We start from the raw sequence: 21,620 nt of genomic DNA, 5'->3' as shown, positions 1-21,620 counted from the left end.
TTCCCGGCTATTACTACTATTTATTTCGTTATTTTTAATTATTTTCTTAAATTATGATTATTTACAAAATGCAAAGAAGGAAATAATTTGTGCTTCCCCCCCCTTCCCCAACAAAATGCAAGAATATCACCCATACTATTATAATAAAAAAATTTTACATGGTCAATTTAAAAAAAAATTATAGTTTTTTATGTAAACACTGCGCTATTGTTATTTTAAATTAGTGACATGCACGTTTGTTATTATTAAAAGTATCTTATTGAAAGATATCAGTGCCAGTGAGTTTTGTCGCAGATAGTTCAAAAAAATTCTGCCGCAGGGCCCATCAGGTACTGCAAGTCCATAATTTTGTCAAAATGTCCTAAGAAACGCTAAAGAACCCCAGTTTATACCTATCAGCTACTAGCTTGTACTGTCTTAATTGAATATGATTTGTTTTAGGATGTTCCACCGAGAAAAGCATGTGCCCACGATAACTTGAGGAGAACGGTTTCAGACATGAATATCCCTGCCAAAGAAAGTAAAAGTTTTTCTTTGAGTAATGTACCTGAAGACATGGAAGCGATTGAGAAAAGCTTGCAAGTGCCGCTTTTAGAAATGAAACAGCGCAGTTTATCAGTGCCATCCATTGAAAAGACTGTTTGCGAAGAAGAGAATTTAAAGAATCTTCCATCGATTCAAGAAGCAGAAGAAGTTGGGTGCGATTGTGTCGACAAGAACGAAATGTTTTGCTCTTCGACTTCTGATTTTGAAATTTTGGATTCAAATCAGCAATTTTTAGGTACAAATATATGAGTTTTTTTAATGCTGTTCTTTAAATGCTCTGTCGTCATCTGAAATATTGTTTTTTAACCAATAACATGCTGGTTTTATGCATGTTGTGGGGTTCTAACAATTATTTATTCATAATTGGATTAAGCTTTGTCTATCATAAGCCAGTACTAATACAGAGAAATGAATTAATTTTGAGTTTGAGGTACATAAAAATTCAATATTTTTCTAAAATGTCTTGTAATATTTTTTTAAAAATTGTTTATTTTCAATTCTAAGAGCCAGTGTATGTACTTTATACTATATTTGATGTATGAGAATAAGGCATATAACTTAAAAATTAATAATAAAATTTAGGATACCAATTACGAAAATCGGGGATAAATTGTACCTGGAATTTTCCTGTAAAAGAGGAATATTTTCCTAAATGTTTGTAATCACAGTTGGTGCAAAATATGAATAAGTAAGAAGCTCTCAGTTTCGAGGAAATGAAAAGGATTTGTGATCTTATTTTTCAATAGTGTTATTCTAACAAAGCATTGTTTAGGCTCATTAAAATAAGCAAAATTTCAGAACCATTTGATTAATCTAAGTGGTGAAGTCTTTCACAATTAATAATGTAAAAAAAAAAGGAAAGTTGATTTTTTACATAAATATTTAAAATATTTGTCTCCTTTTTAAGTCCAGTCATTTCATTTTAGTAAGGCAATGTACATAATTTAAAATAAAATCTTCGCTTTTAGTTTAATTCGCTTAAACTGAAGCCTATTAAATCACATTTTATTGTGGTTTGATAACTTTCATAGTTTTATTTTATAAATCTTATTATATTTAAGTGAAAAAAGGCTTAAATGTAGTGGTACATTCTTATGTTAATGATGAGGATAGGATTTATATCTCATATTAACAAGTATTTAACTGCTACTATTATTTGGTTAATTTATACCATTCATATCCATAATAATTTATATGCTTGTATTGCTTATGGAATTGCAATGTCTTAACTTTCAAACATGTTTACAATATCGAAGCTTCTGTATTGTTAAATCTCAAGTGAAATCACAGAAAGGGACATACTGTAGTTTCTGTTCCATAAACAAGAACCTTCTTGAGTGTCTAAATGCTACACTCTTTTTTGTGTGTTTAGACATTGAGGACGGTTCTTAATTATGGACTTTTGGGTTATGTTTGTGCTTTATTTTGTAGCTATTTATATCCCATATTTGTGCTTTATTCATGTCTTGCTTTACTCATACACAGCACAAAACATATCCTATATTCGTTTTGTTAGTTTTGTTCTTTATTTTGTTAAACATTTAGGAAACAACAGTCACACGCAATTGCAGTAAATGCTCTCAGCTCATTACAATATGTCAAATTAAGCAATTTCTTTACAATTTCTCACCTTCTTTTGGCTATAGTTTGGCTCATTTAAAATAGAAACATGAATCTTAACACCTTGCCAAAATGATTTGAATCATATCCTGAATTGTGTGCTCGTTTGTGTGGTTGATTTCCCTATTTTGAGAACATCAAAATTTGTTGTATTTTAGCTATGGATGAATATTTATTTAGCATTTTTAATTTCAAGATGAAATCCGAGGTAGCGAATTTTTTCAACATCATAATGTATTCCTGTAACAGAAAAACTCCATATGACAGCAGGGGGATGGGGATGCAGATTATTTTTCATCTCATGTTAATATATATGCAACACTTACTCAACTGGTCCTTAACAAAATGTGTTTGTTATTTTGCAGACAAGAAAAAGAAAAGTTATGACTTTCAAAAAATGTTCTTTAAATAAGTAAAAATTTTTAATGTAAACAATTTTAAAAAATAAGAAAAAAGGAAAATATAAATTCTTACTTTCTGCTAACTCTAATGGCTTGTCTCTCGATTGACATAACATATTCCAGTCTAATCTTAAATACAGGCTAGACTTGATTGCAAACAAAAAACAATTTATTTTTAACTCAGCAAATAAAATTTAAAAAAAAAAAAAACCCTGTGACAACTCTACAAGAGAGGATCTCCATCAAGCTTACTATCTTCTAAACTGAAACATCACTGATTGACTGAGTTAACTGCTCATGCGCAGTTTATTTTCATTCCAGTTGAGGTTACGGGGGATATCACAAGGTATAAAGACTAAAAAAATTTTTTAAATTTCAATAATTTCCGTATCTCATTCTTTTAAGAATGTATCTAATTTTTTAAAATTGAAATAAAGTTTAAAAAAATTTTTTTTTATAATTTTTTTCCTGCCTTATATGTGCTAATTTTAGTGTACACATAATGAATATATAATATAACATAAGCTAATTTTACTGTACACATCTAAGATTTTCATAATGATAGTCTCTGCAGATTCATATCAACCAGCCATCGCTGGGGTTCGAATACCGGCGATGGCTGGTTGATATGAATCTGCATCCGGCTTGCACCAACCACAGGGCTGACGTGAAATATCCTCAGAGGTAGACGGATCATGGGTTATAGTCCCCTTGCTGTGAGGCTAACTGTGAGAGGTTCTCGTGGTCTTCTTCCCCCTGTAACTCAAACGCAAATTAGTTCCATCAAAAAAGTCCTCCACGAAGGCAAATTTCTCCCAATACTTGATTCAGGGGTTCCCTTGTCTTTTGTATTGGGTTCAAAATGACAAGGCTACGTAGTTGAATATTAGTAGTCATAAACCCAAAAATTGGGTTGGCTGTTCGACGACAGACATAAAATAAAATATAAAATAATAATCTCTGTCTGATTGTGTTAAGGATGTGTATTTGAATTCTGATTGTGATTATTTGTGCATTATTTTGATTTTGTGTTTAAATTCTCTAAGATTATATACTGCAGATTGACTTTGAGAATTCCACTGCCATTAACCAACTTGGCATAGAGAGATATTCAAAGTACAGTCCCTAGCCAAATAATTAGACGCACTATAATATTCTATGAGAAATCTTAATTATCAGGTGATACTATACAACTTCAATGTTTTTACGCTGTTTGTAATTGATTACGTTTCGTTATCAATTGGTTAAAGTAGATGATATATTACATAAATTCGACGATAGATTATATAAATATGGAATATTTATTATATCAAGCATTGTATTAGTATATTGTAATAATTTGATTAAATTATTAGACGCACTGTAGTGTCTTAATAATGACAAGTTTTGCATGAGTTTATATGCAATTCTTTTATATTTAAACACACATGCATGGTTTTTTATTCGGGAGATTTTTTATTTACTTCCTGTTCGTATTTGTTTTTAACATATTGCATTACTATGTTAACCGATGGATACACGAACTTAAACAAGTACAAAACGCTTGAACAAGTACAAAAACAAACGCTTAAACAAGTACAAAAAGTAAAATTTTTTTATTGAATTATTGTTTTGTTTCATGTTAATATGAATTTTTTTTCTAGATTCCAGGAAGGCAGATTATCTCACCCAAGGAAATTATGGTGCTTCTGTTTTGCAAACAGAGGTAAGACGCTTTATTCTATGATTTTAAAGTTACTTTATGTTTTGACTTTTAAAACTGAAAAAAAAAATCTTTCTCTATAGTCTTTCTTAAAGTCATTGTGCACTTTTGATCTTTACACTGATTAAAAGTACACCATAACTTTATGAACACACTGTAACTTTACTTTATGTACCCAACTTATATACCCACCATAACTTTATGTACCCAAAACAAATATGTATATATTTGTCTTTTTTTTTTCTTTCTTTTTTACAAATTTGGTGGTATGCACAGCTAAAAAAAAATTTTTGGCAACCACTGTTATAGAAATAATGTTTGGTAACTTGTGTAAAGTTACAAGTAATTCTAAATTCTTGTAGATCTAAGTTAAAACGATGCTGAAAACCTTACAATTAAATTTTTTCCTTTTCAGATGATGTTAGCTTCTCAATATGATAGAACTCAGATAATCGGGAATCGTGTTGCTGGTGGCTGGATGTAAGAACTATTTATTTTTTATTTTTACTGTGGTATCGCAATATACTTAACACAAGTACTATAGTACTTTATATAGCTATGGACAGAATTTCTTTTTGGAGATAGTCCAAATTCATGTGTGTGCTTATAGTTAATTATTTTTTCATGTCTGTGGTTTTGTAATCAAGTATTTTCTTGTAATCAACTATTTTCTGATGTACCCTCAAATGTTTCCTGCCCCTGTTCCCCATGCAATTCTTAATCATTTTCTACATCGATGTAGCAATATTAACTGTCAAATTAGCCTGAGAAGAAATTTATTGTCAATTAAAATTTCAACCTCTTTCCAACTAGCTAGAATGGACATATTTTAACAGGAACACTGTGTTGAATGACAAAACAAGTTAAATTTTGAATTTATTTCCACCTTTTTTTAAAAGTCTTTATCATCAATCAAATTTCTGACATTTTATTCATTACATGGTGCATAGCATTTTTAAAAAGTGCTTTAAAGGTGCTTATTTTCGTTTTTTAAAAGCCATTGAAGGTGCTGTTCTATTGGGAGTTTTTAAAAAGTGCTTGATTTTTCTTTTCTGAAAATGAGAATTTTTTCTTTACCATGTCAATTTCCACCATGTATTATACAAAAGCGTGTTTTTCACATTGTTCTATTAAACTTTTTTACAATTCATTCAAACACAATGCATTTTGGCGTATCGTCCGCAACGCATGAAAGCGGCAATAATTTTACATGTTTGATGAAATACTTGTGGGTCCGCATGTACATATACTGAGCTGGGTTCGGTGAAATTCTTACACTCTCGTGTGCAACTCTGATACATTTTGCAAGATATTCTTCATTTCAGGCTTCATTTTCCACCCTCTGAAACCGAACAGAAAAATCTTTTAATCATTTTATGGTGGCTAATATAATCAAGAAAAGAGTTCTTTGTCAGAAACTAGTTATTTTATCATTATCAATCATGTAAAGTCTTTGAAAACTATTTTGCATTTTGTTTATGTATATAGTGCTCTTGAATATTCTTTTAGTTCTTAAAAAGTGCTTATTTTTTGTTGAAAGATTTGGCTACACACCCTGGATTAGCTAGGGTGCTGAAGGCTCACTGATAGCTCTATCCTAATAGCAATACAAGTTTCAAATAACTTGGTAGTCAGATTCATGTCAAACTAAGAGCTTCTCAACCAAACATGTGCTTATTTCTTGGATCTTCCTAAATCCTATTCTTTGGACAGCTTCTTGGGTATCGTTGAAGTACAAAGAGTATTTGTCCTCCTCAATAGTTAGAGAAATCTCAAAAAAGTCCTTTCTAATATACAGAGAGAGAGATATGAGATAATTTTAAGAGAGATTCTAAACTTTTTGGCAAATATGAGATGAGTTTCAATAAGATTGCTATCAGTGAGGATGAGGTGATTGCTGGACTGTAATTGTGTTTTGTCCTCCTAAAAAATTAGATGTCTGTGGACTGCTTAAGAAAGTTAATGAAACTATGTGGAAAGTGTTTCTTCAACTTTCTTAAGCAATCCGCAGTCTTAAGCAGTTTTCAAAAGAGTTTATATTGGGGAAAAATTCTATATTGAATTGTTAATGTTCTCATGCGAACTGATTAATCAGTTGTATACAATCTGTCGTTATATAATCTACAGTATTCAATCCACAGCAGTTCTATGCAATTCATAGTGGAGTAGTTGTATACATTACAAAGTATGTTGTGCAGTAATGTACAATTCACAGTTTGGGGTACTTTTCTTAACAACTAAAATGTGACTGCCATTTTCACTGTATTTCTGAACACTATGTGTCTATTATCATTTGGGTAACCTTTATGATATAAAAGTTACATATATATTTATATTTATGATATTATGATATGATATATTATGATATGATATATTATGATATATATATTTATGATATAAAAGTTACCTTATACTATAACTGTTTTTTTAAGAGGATAACTGATATAAGGCTGTTTATCTTTAAAAATAATAGTTTATGTTCATCAATCTTTTAAAAATACCAAATTTTTAATTCTTTCATGCATTTACAAGTTTTAATTATTATTATTTTGTTACTTTTCAGCCACTCATCAAATCATAAAGGAATTCCAGTTCTTACAAAAAGCATTAGTCTAAAAGTCATGAAAATTTTTAGGTAAGATATATTTCAATGCTTTACCTTTTTTTTTATTCTTTATAATATTTTTCATTTATTCATTACACAGCTATTTTTTTCATCAACTTGAAGTTTCCATTCATGGCTTTTTAAAACTTTTGTCTGAGACATATTTTTAACATCAACTAAAGACATGTAATAAAATTTAAACCAAAAAAAATTTTTTTATCCTGGCAATTGAATTTAGAAAATATTCATGGCTGCTTTGAAATATTGTTTGTTTAAATAATAAAACACTTTTGCTTTTCTAATAAAATAAAAAGTACAGTTGAATTTATATACTAATGCCTTAAATATGCTAATTAATTATTAGATGTGTATTAATTAGTGCAGAGAGCATTATAAGTTACAAAATCAGATAGAAGAACATATTTTCTCTGAATAAACATATTCATTTTCTGTCAAATCCAGATTATTTTCCCCTCAAAGTCTGGGCATGGATTGCAAGTTTCTTCCTTAGTGAAAAACTATTGAACAAATCATACAAAAAAGCTGCTCGAGAAGAAATAGGATTCTCCAACTTAAGTGGAAGAAATGAAAGAAACTCTTTTCCAAAAAGAAGTATCTAATATTTAAACAGATTTCTAAACATTTTATATTTGATGTCTAGTTTAAATAATATCAAGTTATTCATTTTAATTTTTAAATAAGTAAAATTAAACGAGAAGCAAGTGTAAAATTTTTTTTATCACTTTCTTAAAAAATTAATATAACTAGTTTTTTAATATTTAATGCTAATGAGTAAAGTAAAACCTAATTTTATAATTCCATAAAAAAACTGTTGAAATAACATTATCAAATTTTATTAACAAAACTAAATTGAGAAATTATGTGCTAAACATAGACACTACCAAAATACACTCATTAATTCCAAATAGCATGCTAATTTTTATAAATAAATAGTGTTAAGCATGAATACTCAAACTGACTCTTAAATAATATGATATATAGTTTAAAAATTCTACGTAAAATTGAAATATAAATAAATAAAAAAGTTACTTTTTTAAAAAAAAAGTAATTGTGAAAAAGTTTAAACTTTCTGTTGCTATGTTAAATTCAATTTATTTAAATTCAAATTATTTTTATAATGCTTAATGCTGAACAATTGTATTGGTTATTTTTAGTTTCTTCCATTTTGTTCAGTTCTTTCCTTGAGCCTTGTTTCGCAGTTTTTGTCTGTTTCTTTCATTGGCCAAGAAAAAATATGTTTTTTTTTCCTGGATGAAATGATAACCTCTGAGTGAGTATGGGAGATAATTGTTATCTAGAATATTGCTATCTAGAATACTGCGTTAAAATGTATCTATCAGGAAAGAAACTTAAAGCTTCAGATCTTTGATGTTATTTAAATTTTTTTTTATACCATATTTCTGGAACTATCATCCTTCATCATCATCAATGGCTTGACAGCCCAGGGTCCCTCAACAGCCCTTGACCTTCTCAAGAAGTTTTTTCCATGCTAACCTCTTTCCTGCTAGCGTTTTTTCAATTTTTAGTTTTTAAGACTAAAAGGTCTTTTTCTAGGCCATCTATCCATCTTAAATTCAGCCTGCCTCTTTTTCGTGTGCGAACTGGTCTGGCATTGAAAACTCTTTTTGTGTTATGGTCTTCGTCCATTCTGATAACGTGGCCTGCCCATTTTATTCTTTGTCGTTTAATGAACATAAGTGATAAAACTCTAAATTTGTTCTTCTAAGCCACACACCATACATAAGAGATAAAACTCTAAATTTGTTCTTCTAGGCCACACACCATACATAAGTGATAAAACTCTAAATTTGTTCTTCTAAGCCACACACCATACATAAGTGATAAAACTCTAAATTTGTTCTTCTAAGCCACACACCATACATAAGTGATAAAACTCTAAATTTGTTCTTCTAAGCCACACACCATACATAAGTGATAAAACTCTAAATTTGTTCTTCTAAGCCACACACCATACATAAGTGATAAAACTCTAAATTTGTTCTTCTAAGCCACACACCATTTTTTAGAATTCCTCCAAAAATACTTCTCAAGACCTTTCTCTCAAAGGTACCCAACATAGCCTCATCCGTACAAGATAGGCTCCAGGTTTCAAAAGCATATGTTAAAATTGATCTTAAAAGGGGATTTATTTAATAAAACTTTAGTTTTTCTATGAATTACATTAGATTTTATGTATTTTTGAATTCCATTAAAGCATCTATTGGCTATATTGATTCTCCTTTGTATTTCTATTGTAATATTGTTCCTGTTGTTGATTAAAGAGCCCAAGTAAATGAAATTGTCAACAACCTCAAATTTATATTCTTCAATATTATATTCTGGAACTAAAAAAATAATTTTTAATAACCCTGACCAAAAAGGGTTGATACATAAACTACTTAAATTAATTGGTGCCATTTTTAAAGACAAAGATCAAAATTTGAACAAAATCTATTCAATAGTTCTTGAGAAATTTATATTTTAAAAAAAGACTGTTTAATTAAAATTTAATTTTTCTCATGCTATTAAACAGATTTTATTTTAAAATTTAGGATTTTTTTGCCCTTAGGAGATATGTTTAATGAGAGAGACTTTGTTTTTTGTGTGTGTCCGATTTTATAACATAAAATATTGTCTACACTTACTGATACGGTTTTTATTATTCTTTAATCCTTTGTTTCCCAACCTTTTTTAGTTGATCGCAGGCTAAAAATGTCTGGAATTATTTTCAGAACACCTGAGTGTTAAAAAAATGGAATAATTGTATGGTAACGAAAACACAAGTTAAAAAATTTTGTGCATTTATTCAATGAAGGGGTAGAAATCAATCAGTACATTTGACAAAATTTCACGACACGCTAGTGGGCTGCAGCATACAGGCCTAAATAACAGTGCCTTTAGCCGATTAATTGATTCATTTCAATCAGATTATATTATATATAATCTGATTTTCACTGGATGCTTATGTATTTGTTAAAATCCAATGGCTTTAATTATTTTAAGTGTTTAAATTGTTCTAAATTTACTAAGTTCTAAATTTATGAACTGATTTTTTTGCAGTACTTGTATCATCATTTTGGTTTCTTACAGTTTGTTAGAAGAATTACTTTTAGAATATTAATTACATATTTAGTCCTAGAATATTTCATGTATTTTTTTTCTTTCAGTTTTTTGTGCCAAACTGACATACCCGTAAATTATAAAGATGCTTGGAAATGTGTTAAAAATCCTAGATTTAGATTTATCTCAGACGAGACAGTCAAGGTAAAATGTTATTATTAATTATTTTAAATTAATTATTGAGTATCTTTATTAATTTTTATATTTCTTTTGTTAATTATTAAATTTCTTTAATCAATTGTTAAATTTGTTTCATTAAAAAAAATAAGTTATTTCGTAGGTAAGAACATTTAAAGTTTGTAGTAAAAAGTTAGTTTAAATTATTGTTTTAATTCATTTATATTATTGATTTTTAAATTAGCTAGCCTTGAAAATTATTCTGTGCTTCTGTACAAGTTGAAGTACAAATTAAATTTTGTTAGAGTAAATTCTATGATACTTTCAAATTTTTTTGAAACAGTTAAAGTGTAAACCTTATTTATCACATCTTGTTTAACTTTTTATCAGACTTTCACATTCTAAGAGTTTGTCCTTAAATAGAATAGTGGTTCAATTTCACATATAAAAGAGTCTCACTTCCATATATCTGTTTCAGAATTTTCTTAAATTTGTTATATTTTAAGTAAGACTTTTGTTATATTCTTTAATATGCTATACTTTAAATAGTTTGCATACCTCCAGCTGATTTCTACTACTAAACTGAGAACACCGACAATCAGATTAGATTGGATAAACAGACTTAAATGTTCTGTGTCACTACATGAATAAAGAATGAATTATTCTATTGATTCAAACAAGGCCTATATGAAGTCGAGGCCCCGAAAGAATTAATCCCTATTTACCGAGTTTTGCAAGTAAACACTGTTTTCTTTTTCTCTGCTTAACAGAGTGCCAAAGCTCTATATTTAATGGTTAATAAACCTCTTTGATTAACAAATTATTTCAACAATTAAAGAAATACTTTTTTTTAATTTTTAGTTAAAGTAAATATTTGATTATAATAATATATATACAGTGAAACTTTGGTGAAGCAGACATTCTTGAGATCGAAAAAAATGTCCATTAATGAGAGTCGTCTGCTTATGGGAAGGGTACCTTAATAACGAAGTAAGTTGTTTTTAGAATATTTCAAAGATATAGAAATAATTAAATAATCAGCAACAACTATCTACAAAATATTTATTAAAACCTTAAAAAATATTTTTTCGATGAAAAAATATATTAAAAAGCTTAATATAAATACATAATTCTAGATGTAGCTACAGATAAATGAATTTAATTTTCTTTTTAGCACAAATATTCAAATTAGACATATGATACCGAATAAGAGCTTTTAGTCCTAAGTCGGTTTCAATTATTAAGTTTACATCCCGTAATGCCTACCTATCACTTGATAGGAAACAGGGTTAATACCTCCTTGAAAGTAAACCTCCCACGATTCACAGAAAAAAAAAGCTATGCAAACTTGTAAGTCATGAGGACCTATGGAGTTGATTATTCACAATTGATCATCTATCTGAGTGTCTTAATAAATGTTTCATTTATATGAACTCCTCAAATATTATACTTCTGTTCTTTCTTTTTTTTTTACCTCAGCTGTGTTGAATAGTCTTCAAATTGATAAGAAAATTAAAGAAATTTTCAGTGGGAAAGAAGCATTAAGAACAGAACTGTGTCTTACAGATGAAAAGAACAAAGATGCCGCTGTCCGAATTATTTCAGGAGAGCAGTATCATTTTTTCTCCTTTCTTTGCAAAGATAGAGCAAGGGGACGGGTGAAAGATTGATTCTTTAGTAGTGAAATAGCTTAACAATATTTTTTTTTATGGATAAGGCAAAAAATTTACATGCTTTAAAAATGGTGAAAAGTTGTATTTTTTTTTGTCTTGCGATTTAAAACAGAAATAGTTATTTTTTTAAAATTTAGGAAAAGTAGTGTCCGGTTTGAAGAGGTGGAAAATAACGTTTCAGGGCAAAAATGACTGTCCGCGTTTGGTTAAGGGAATGTCCGGTTTGCAGAGAATGTACCCAATGGTTTATTCATAGAAGATTCCCGGGGAATTAAAAATATGCCGTATTGAGAGGCGTTCGCTCTGCAGGAGTGTCCATAACAGGAGGTCTCGCTGTATATAATAATATACGAGTATATATAAAATTGTAAATATATGAGTTTGAAAAATATTTGATTGCTTTTTGAATGACTACAATATACATCTTGACTGAAAAAAGATTGGCTTTAGATGGTTATGTAATGATGGAGAGTCTATTTGTACATTTGAAGTTGATGAAATTCCTCGTTTATTTAAATGATACTGATGCAGAAGTCAGTAATAAATCTCCTTATAAAATTGTTCTTTTCTGTGACGTTTTTCATTATTTGAAAACTCTGCAAATATGCTTTTTAGAGAAAGTTAGAATTTTTATTTTTCCCCCTGATAATATGAATAATCTTTATTTAACCTTTAAATTTTTCAATCTTGATAAATTTTGGTCTGTATGTTATTTATTAAATTGCAAAACTGCTAACAATTTTTAAATTGCAAAATCAGATACCAATAGTTTTTGTTTCGTAACCGATACAGATTTTGACTCTACAATCAAAAATATAGTGTCTATAATTTCATTTACAGAGAGGTTTAGTTATTCAATTTTAATTTTACCTTTTGAATATGGGTATATCTTTAAGTATTTATGCAATTCTAAAAACTTTTGTTAGCAGGTAAAAAATCTAGTTAATAAAAAAAAAAGTTTAAAAATTATTTATATTTATTTATTTCATAATGATCAAAACTGATTTGTAATTATTTTATATTCTTACATGGTTCATCCCATTTTTACATTTCATCAAACGATTATGAAATCTTAATTCTTCTTTTTAGTTATAATTTATTGCTTATATAGTTATAATTTATTTAATAAGTTTAGTTATAATCTATTCAATACTTATTTTTAATTTTAATTAAATTTAAATCATATGTTGTGTAGTTATCATAAGTTGTGTAGTTAAATCATAAGTTGTGTAGTTGTATAAGTTGTTTTAAACCATAAGTTGTGTAATCAAAACCATTCAAAGATTAATTTTTCTTTATTATTGCTTAAAAATAAAATCAAGTTTTTTTTATTTATTTAGACTGTGCAGATTATTGATAGAATTTCAGATTCACAAAGACTAAGTGAGTAATAATTTTTTTCATTATTAATTATGGTATTTTTAGCAATTTTGCATTATATTGGTTTTATTAAATGTTCATTTTATTAACTTTCATCCATTTACTGTGCAACATGATAATAACAACACTAGTTACTGAAGTATTCAATAAAGCAGTATTTCCCAAATAGTGCTCTACCAAACCTTACGATTTTGCGGAAGATTTGTTCCAAGAGTTAGGATTTTTCTTAATCTGTTATAATTTTTGAAATCATTAGTTATATTCAGATCAAATCAATAATCTATTATTTATTTAGTAATTTAGTTGTATTTAATAAATTAATGTAAAATTCCAGTAAAAATTTGTGAAATATTTTTTTTTAAATTTAATTTTCCTTATTTTTTTTCTTAATATACTGAATAAATTATGAAAAGAGCATGCATTTATAAGAAATTGCCTTATTATTTCCCATGACAATTTTTAAATCAAAATAATTTAACTTAATTTGTTAATAAAAGAATATCTTTCCCTAATAACCATTTTCAATGTGCATAGAATTTTTTAGTTTTCATTTCAAAGAGAATCATAGTTCAGCTATACACATTCAGCTATTCATTCAAAAATTCTATGCTGTTTCTACACTGTTGATTTTTTGAATAAAGAATGAAAATTAAAAACACATCAAATCTTCTGCATTTTAAATAATTCTTTTTTTTAAGCAAATTAATTTTTTTTAAAGAGGAATGTTTTATTACTGCCCTTGTTTATATTTCAAATTTTGAACAATCAAGAAAGGAATAAAATTTTTTTTTAGTTGGCCTATTGGGCAGTGTTAGTTCTCTATTAAAAAAAATTTTTTTTTTTTAACAAGATTCATAAAATAATTTTAAAATAAAATTATTCTTCCAGTTCATGTGTATCATGAAATGAGTGGTATATTGAGGAAGGAAGCCCTTGACTTCTGCCTTTTGCAGACAGAGAGGGAGGAGACGAGTAGTTTTTATTCCGTCTTCCAATCCATTGAATATGAAAAATGTCCTTTTATGCCAGCAGTCACTAGGGGAACTGTGAGTATATTTCCTTTTCTTGAAATTAAAACTAGCCTAATGCCATCGTGGTGGGTAGCCTTTCTAAACAGTATTTAAAGATGCTTATTTTCGTTTTTTTAAAAGCCCTTAAAAGTGCTTTTTTTTATTGGGTGTTTTTCAAAAGTGCTCAATTTTCCCTTTTGAAAAATAAGATTATTTTCTTTACCATGTCGATTGTCGCCACATGTAATGCAAAAGCGTGGTTTTCACATTGTTCTATTCAATGTTTTCACAATGCATTTCGGCGTACTGTCGGTCCGTAGCCTACGGAAAGCACCAATCATTTTACATGTTAAATACTTGGGAGACCGCATGTGAGCTGGGTTCGGTGAGATTCTTGCACTCTCATGGGCGATTCTGCTGCATTTTGTAAAATGTCCTCAATTTAATTTTCCCACCCTCTGAAATGGAACCGAAAAATCTCTCGATGTTTTTATGGTGGCTAGTATAATCAAGAAAAGAGTTCTTTATCAGAAGCTAGTTATTTTATCATGATCATGTAATTGTCTTTGAAAACTATTTTGAATTTTGTTAATGTATATAGTGCTTAAAAATATTCTTTGAGTGCTTAAAAGGTGCTTATTTTTTGTTGAAAGATTTGGCTACTCACCCTGGCCATTATTTGGTTCATTTTGCTCATAGTCCATATGATGGGGGTGGTCAGTCGAATTTAATGGTTAGTTAAGTTAGCCTCATAGTAGTATTAAGCATATTTTTGGCCGTTTCAAATTCATTTTAATTTGGATATGATGCAGGAATAATTATCCCAGTAAAATGAATAAAATCATTCAGGAAAAATTTATTTATTAAGTAAGTAGTAAATAGAATATGTCCGCATTCAAAAATTATATAAATAAGGAAAAGAAGTCTTTTAAAAGGATCTAGAAAGTTACTCTTTTCACATCAAGAATATATTTGTAAAAATATCTATTAAGAATCTTTCCATTAAGAATGAAAAAAATTCTGCAATGACTAATTGATATTATAAAAAGTAATTTCAAAATCTATAAAATTTTCAAAAAAGTTGACTACACAAATGTTTTTTAGAAGAGGAGAATATCGCCAATAATAGCAAAATATGTTTTCTTTTATATCTATGGATAACAAAAAAATTCTTACATTTATAATTTAAGTAAATTATATACTGTTCTATTCTATACATAAAGGAGTTTTTTTAAAAAAAAATTGTCATTTTTATTTCTAAGCAGAAAGTGTTTCTGTTACTTGAAATTAGTAATATATATATATATATATATATATATATATATATATATATATATATATATATATATATATATATATATATATATATATATATATATATATATATATATATTTGCTACTATTAAAAATGTCTTTCAGAAAGGTTTTAGTGCTAGAGAGAATTGTCGCTCAGAGATCTAAAAAATTCTGCCACTGGTGTGCTGTGACCAGTTTCCTTTCATGTTAAGCAATAATCAGCTTGAAAATTTCATGTTAAACGTGTAAAATACAAAAATAATTGATTACTGACTCACGGGACCAAACATGTGTCTCGTTTAAAGTGATATTTCACGTTAAGCGGTTTCACGTTACTGAGGTTCAACTCTATTTCTATAATGCTAAGCATTATTTTTTGTTTTTAGTTGAAGCCTAGTGGTTGGACTGTGCAAGATTTAACGCCAAAGACTTGTAGAGTTACTTATTTAGTTCAGGTAATGATTCTTGTATTCATTCATTCATTATATTTCAGATAAGGAGAAATCTAATTTCTTTTGAAATATTTAGGTTTGTTTTATTTTGAAGAACATGACATGATTTTGATTATTGTGATTTCGATTATTATGATTTCTTGTGTGGGGTTGTGATTAAACTGTGGCATTGTCTTAGGTTTACAAACTTTCTTAGTAATTTTTGATTAATGCAAATATTTATGACAGATGATTGTGCTTTTGCTCTTTGGGGTAGCGGTGACGACGTTACCGAGATTGAGTCGAGACTCAACAACTCATTAGAAGCCCTGTCCAAGTACGCAGATGAATTCAAATTGAGCTTCAACCCAACCAAATCGATAACCACCTTCTTCACTACTAATAAACGACTTTATAAATATGAACCATCCTTGTTTCTCAAACACCAGAAGCTCTCCTACGAGAAACACCCAAAATACCTAGGATACATTCTCGATCCCGAATTTACAAGTAACAAACATATTGATTATATTGTCTCGAAGGCTAGGAAGCGCCTAAATATTATTAAGTGTATCGCTGGTAGGGATTGGGGAGCAGATGCAACTACTCTTAGGACTTCCTACCAGGCTCTTGTTAGACCAATTCTTGAATATGGCTATCCTGTCTACTGCTGTGCTTCTCAATCTAACTTAAACAAATTGGAAAAGGTTCAACTGAGCGCCGCTCGCATCATCACTGGACTGAAACGTAGCTGCCCTTCAGAGATCGTTCTTTACGAAGCAGATCTGCAACCTCTAAATTTCAGAAGGCAAGCTAATTTAGTGAAATATTACAATAAACTTTCCAGTTTAGACCAAGGCAATTTAACAGCTATTTACCTAAATAATTGGACCTGCAATCAAAGGCTAAAGAAAAACAGTCCTTTTAGTCATGTTAAATCACAACTGTTAATCGCTGAAAATATTGAACCTCTTTATCTTCATAGCAATCTTAGTACTTGCTTGGATCTTTCCAATGTTAGTTTCCATGAAAGCCTCCCTACCATGCTTGACAAGAAAGACTGTGTGCCTGACTTCCTCAGACAGTTGTCCCTGGAAATCATCAATAAAATCCCTCCAAACGACATCAAAATATTCTCTGATGGCAGTAAAATGGATAGACAGACTGGCAGTGGGGTATTTATTGAAACACCTCGAGAGAACTACACTCTTCATCAACGAAACCCCGATTTTTGCTCCGTCTTTCGAAGCGAACTAATTGCAATCAACAGGGGACTAGAGAAAATCTTGAGTGAAGGGCACCTTGGAAATACTTGGATACTATCTGACAGCCGTAGTTCAATTCAACACCTCAAAAATTGGGCCCTCATTGGAGATAAAACCAGTTTTTCGATCCTACAAAAAGTAAAGCTCATTTCCCAACAGCATGAGGTCCACTTTCAATGGATCCCGTCCCACGTCGATATCCACGGCAACGAGTTGGCTGACACTCTTGCAAAGAAGGGACTAGACCATCCAGTTCCCTCCACCTCAGAGCTTACATACCTTGAACTTTTTGCAAGGCAAAAGGCCCAGAACAAACAAAAGTGGCTGCTTCCACCTATTCACTACTGGTATAAAGCAGAAAGACCAGGACTCTCTCTATCTCTCCCTGGTGATAGGCAAACCAACACCTGCTTATCCCGACTGGCCAGTGGACACCTAAAAAGTCTCACATTTTCTGCAAATCAAAAAATCTTTCCTCTTTGCCCTAAATGCCAACAAAACCAGGCATCACCTGAGCACATCTTGAACTGTTTAGGGCTGGACTGGAATGACATTCATTCCTCTCCCATTCTGGTTTCGGATTTTCTGAATGTCAACGGATTCATTGATCTGGTCTGACCCCGTCAGACCAGATGGGAATTAGCAACAACAACAACAAAAATCCTTATTTTCAGATTTTTCGCCTAACTGCTATCTGGAAGATTCAAGAAATCATCGATTACATTTATATTTAAAAAAACTTTTTTTTTTAAATATTAGACTATTTATTATTACATTTTATTCAAAAATATTGGAATATTTATGCTTGGCAATTTGTAAATATTTGTTTCTGGTAAAATAGTAAATGTGATTAGAGATAAAAGTAAATTTATGCATAGTTATTCATTTAAATTAAGCTGAATTTAATTTATTTAGAATTCCATGTTTTGGAAATATCAATGATTCAAATTTATAAAGGCATTAGTTTTTTGAAATGCGTCCTTAATGATTTTTCTCAAGAAATTTTCAGGATTTTTGAGTTGAACTCACAATCGCCCCTGATTTACTCACTGGTAACTTGGTTTTTTCCTTTTGAATTATAAAATTTGAGGTTGCATTTTTCGTTGCATAAATTGAATTGAAATTTACTGGGTTAATACATTTCATTGAAAACCTGAAAAACTCAAAAATGGGGAACTTAAAAGTAGCTTAAGCTCAGGAAAAATGAAAATTTTGCTGAAAACCTCAACAAAAAGAAGTTAACATCTTGGAAAAATTGATACTTCAGACATTTTTTTCTTCAATAAAGATTTTTTATTTAATTGTCATGATTTTATTTTTACTTAAAACTCTCTCTCTCACAGATTATTAGTTTTCCAATGTCGATTAATGAGGTTATTTTCATTAATATACCATTGATTAGTTTAAAGTCTTTCTTTTTAAAGAACTTTATAAAAATTTAATTTTAATTAATCAATGTTTGAAAAACTTTTCTCGATGAAATTATTACTTAGGTAAAAATTTAGAATTTTATTTTGAATTAAAGGTAAGAGTTTTAATTTTTATAAAATTTGTAGATTGTTAATAATAATCAGTCCTTTGTTTGAAATTTTAACAAATATTTGAAATTATTTAAACTCAATAGTTTTAATTTGTAGGTGTCTCACTGTATGGGTAGTGATCATAAAAGCCGCATTATTTTAGTAGTTAACTACACTTGTTTTTCTTACCAATTTAGTTAAATACATCGCTAATTATTATTTTTTAAATATAGTCACTCCCTCACTGTTTTTAGTAGACAAACTTCCCAGGCGAACTTAATTTACACCCATGTTCAAAATTGTTTTGAATAAATAATTGACTTATTTAAATATGGGGAATTTTTAAGAAAAATTTATTCAGGCCTCACCTCCAATTTTGCATGTCTTTCTCGACTGCGAATATTTAATTTAAGAAATATGAGGAAATTTTGCAGTTTTGTTTAATGTTTAATGCTCTTTATTTTGTCTTAAATAAAGTAAATCTGAAATTATAGAGAAAATATGTTCTCTTTTGAAATAAAATTAATTTTACATGATTGAAGTTGTGACCGAAATGATAAATTATTTGTGATGACTGCTTTAAATATTAGTAATACATAATTCTTATTAATGCTTTGCCACATTCTCATTTTATCCATTAGGGGACAAATGAAGGTTTTTACTAATCTGATTCGAAAAATTAATCGCGTTTAAAACTTGTTTCTTTACTCAACTAATGTTAAAACTAATTGCCATAAATTGCTACAAACTAGTATTTTTTTTTATTACACTACTTATTTCATTCAATCACTGTGCATCCGTATATCATTCTATTGTAAAAGCCAACCAGATGCTTTGTGTGAATGATAATAATTTTGTATTGATTTTGATGCATAAGAATTAATTGTTTATGCTTTAAAGATTTTATTGACGTTTTTCATCTATAAATATTATCATATTTTCGCCATCAACATAATTGCATTTTGGCGTGTATTATTTTTTTAGATAGCTGTTGATAATCAGGGAATTTTTTCTCAGATATTATGAATGAATCCTGTTATATTACTCAGCAACTGATCTTTGCGCATCACTTACTAGCACCAGCAATAAGTGTTCCTGATAATAAAAAAGGCTAAAATTCACTGTTTTTTTTAATATCTTTTTAAATATCACTGAATGTGATACACATTTATTGCCCGAAACTAATGTCTGCCTGTGTTGTTTTGAAATTTTAAAAAAAAATTGTATTCTATTGAGTATAATTCTTAAAGAAAAATTCATTGTGATCTTTTTGAGATTCCTTTATTTTATTTCTGCCGTTATTACATTTCACGTAAAGAGAAAATATTTTTTTTAAAAAACCATTTTGTCACTTTTCATAAAATGTATTCAGAGTAGCAGTCATTAATATAGATAAAAAGTGGTAGTGTGTATGTTACCGTAAATGACCAAAATCAAGAGAATGTCGACTTTTACCGGTGAATGTCAACAATCACATAGTTGCTTTGGTGAATGTTCAAAATATTTGTTATATCCGATTTTATATTAATTTATTCGTCGATATTATTATATTTATTCGATATTTTAATATCTTCTGAGGATAGATTAGAAGATACATCAGTGTTTGGAGTACCGGGTAGTGGCACTGAACCTTAAAAAACTTCTGTGTAGGGTATACCGGGCACTTAACTAGACCTGGTATTTATTTCGAACATTTACCAAGGCTACTATGTGATTGTCAACATTCACCGTTGGAAGTCAACAACCACCAATTTCTGTCATTCCCAGTAACATATATAAAGATGTGACAAATATAATAGAGTTGTTTTTGCTTTCACTTTGTTTCTACCATATTTCAATGTACAGTACAGAACCTGTTATCTGGAAATCAGAAAACCGGAAAACCAAAAGACCGGAACGAAATTCGATAAATATTCCCGTTATTTAAAAAATAAACTTTTTTTTCTTCATAAGATTTTAGGATTTTTCTTTCTTTTTTGAAAGATGTTTACCTTACAATCATTTTGGAAATAATCATTAGTGTATTACTTCATCGTTTTTTCTTCTTTTTAAGATCATTTCCAAATATATTTTTTTAAAGTGGGGTTTAACAATTAAAAAAACAGCTTCTTGTAGCGATTCAGAAAACCGGAAAAATCAGTTATCCGGAATAGCGATGGTCCCGATCGTTCCGGATAATCGGTTCCCTACTGTATATTACTTAAAAGTGTACTTATAAAAATTAATTTTGAAATAAGTAGTGGCCAATAAAATTTATTCAAACATTCTGCCCGCAAATAAATTTATATCTAAATAATTCAGCCACCACTTTTTTTTTTTAATTCTGATTTTCTCCACCCTGGTAAAGTATGTAATTGATATTTTTATAATTTCAGATTTTACTGAATAGTCCAGATAATGTGTTTATTCAGGAGTTGAACTCATTAGTCCCTCAATCTCTGTATAACCTTAGACAATTCATAACATCAAGACCAAAGTGAAAAATATTTTTTAGTGTGTTTTTTTCTGTTATGTATATTTTGTAATTGTGAGTGAGTGTGTTGTTTTTTATACTTTTTATAAAGCACTAATATAAATAAAATTGTTTTCATTTTTACACATACTATTACCATTTTTTGCTTTCATTTTGTAAATTAAAGACATATACATCTGTGGGGGATGAGTTGTTATAGACCAGGGATGGCGAACCAATGACACGCGTGCCATTTTTGGCACGCGACACAATATTTTGGGCATGCCACCAATCACAAAGTTCACTATGAAGCATATTAACTATTAAATTAGAATTCACAAAAAACAAAAATAATAAATAAACAATTATTAACAAAAAAATTAACAATTAATGCCAAAAAAACAATTAATAACCATAAAAAATAACTAGCAAAAAAAATAAAAATAAATAAACAGTCCTGC

The 21,620-nt window shown here is 29.0% G+C and overlaps 2 protein-coding genes across 3 annotated transcripts in view; both read left to right on the top strand.

Moving 5' to 3' along the window:
* Positions 1-21,309, top strand: part of LOC107439362 (uncharacterized) — a 50,466-nt gene extending 29,157 nt beyond the window's left edge. The window contains exons 7-15 of one of the 2 annotated variants that reach the window (XM_087150906.1): positions 442-781; positions 4,211-4,272; positions 4,685-4,749; positions 6,833-6,904; positions 10,063-10,159; positions 13,146-13,188; positions 14,074-14,231; positions 15,878-15,946; positions 21,083-21,309. In XM_087150906.1, coding sequence (XP_087007032.1) covers positions 442-781; positions 4,211-4,272; positions 4,685-4,749; positions 6,833-6,904; positions 10,063-10,159; positions 13,146-13,188; positions 14,074-14,231; positions 15,878-15,946; positions 21,083-21,187 — 1,011 coding nt within the window. In that variant the 3' untranslated portion in view covers positions 21,188-21,309. Of the gene's footprint in view, positions 1-441; positions 782-4,210; positions 4,273-4,684; positions 4,750-6,832; positions 6,905-10,062; positions 10,160-13,145; positions 13,189-14,073; positions 14,232-15,877; positions 15,947-19,691; positions 19,943-21,082 lie in introns of those variants that run through there. The other variant, XM_087150908.1, reaches the window with a different exon arrangement.
* On the top strand, positions 16,047-17,901 carry LOC147803325 (uncharacterized). Its single transcript, XM_087150909.1, has one exon. It carries the CDS (start codon positions 16,153-16,155, stop codon positions 17,803-17,805), a length of 1,653 nt encoding a protein of 550 aa, XP_087007035.1. The 5' UTR covers positions 16,047-16,152; the 3' UTR covers positions 17,806-17,901.
* Positions 21,310-21,620: the final 311 nt, after the last annotated feature.

Source organism: Parasteatoda tepidariorum, chromosome 9 (assembly GCF_982258835.1).
Source record: "Parasteatoda tepidariorum strain Cologne lab strain chromosome 9, Ptep-v5.0, whole genome shotgun sequence".
In the NCBI taxonomy this organism is placed as follows: Eukaryota; Metazoa; Arthropoda; class Arachnida; order Araneae; family Theridiidae; genus Parasteatoda; species Parasteatoda tepidariorum.
The sequence above is the reverse complement of the archived record's forward strand: the minus strand, read 5'-3'. Positions and strand labels throughout refer to the sequence as shown.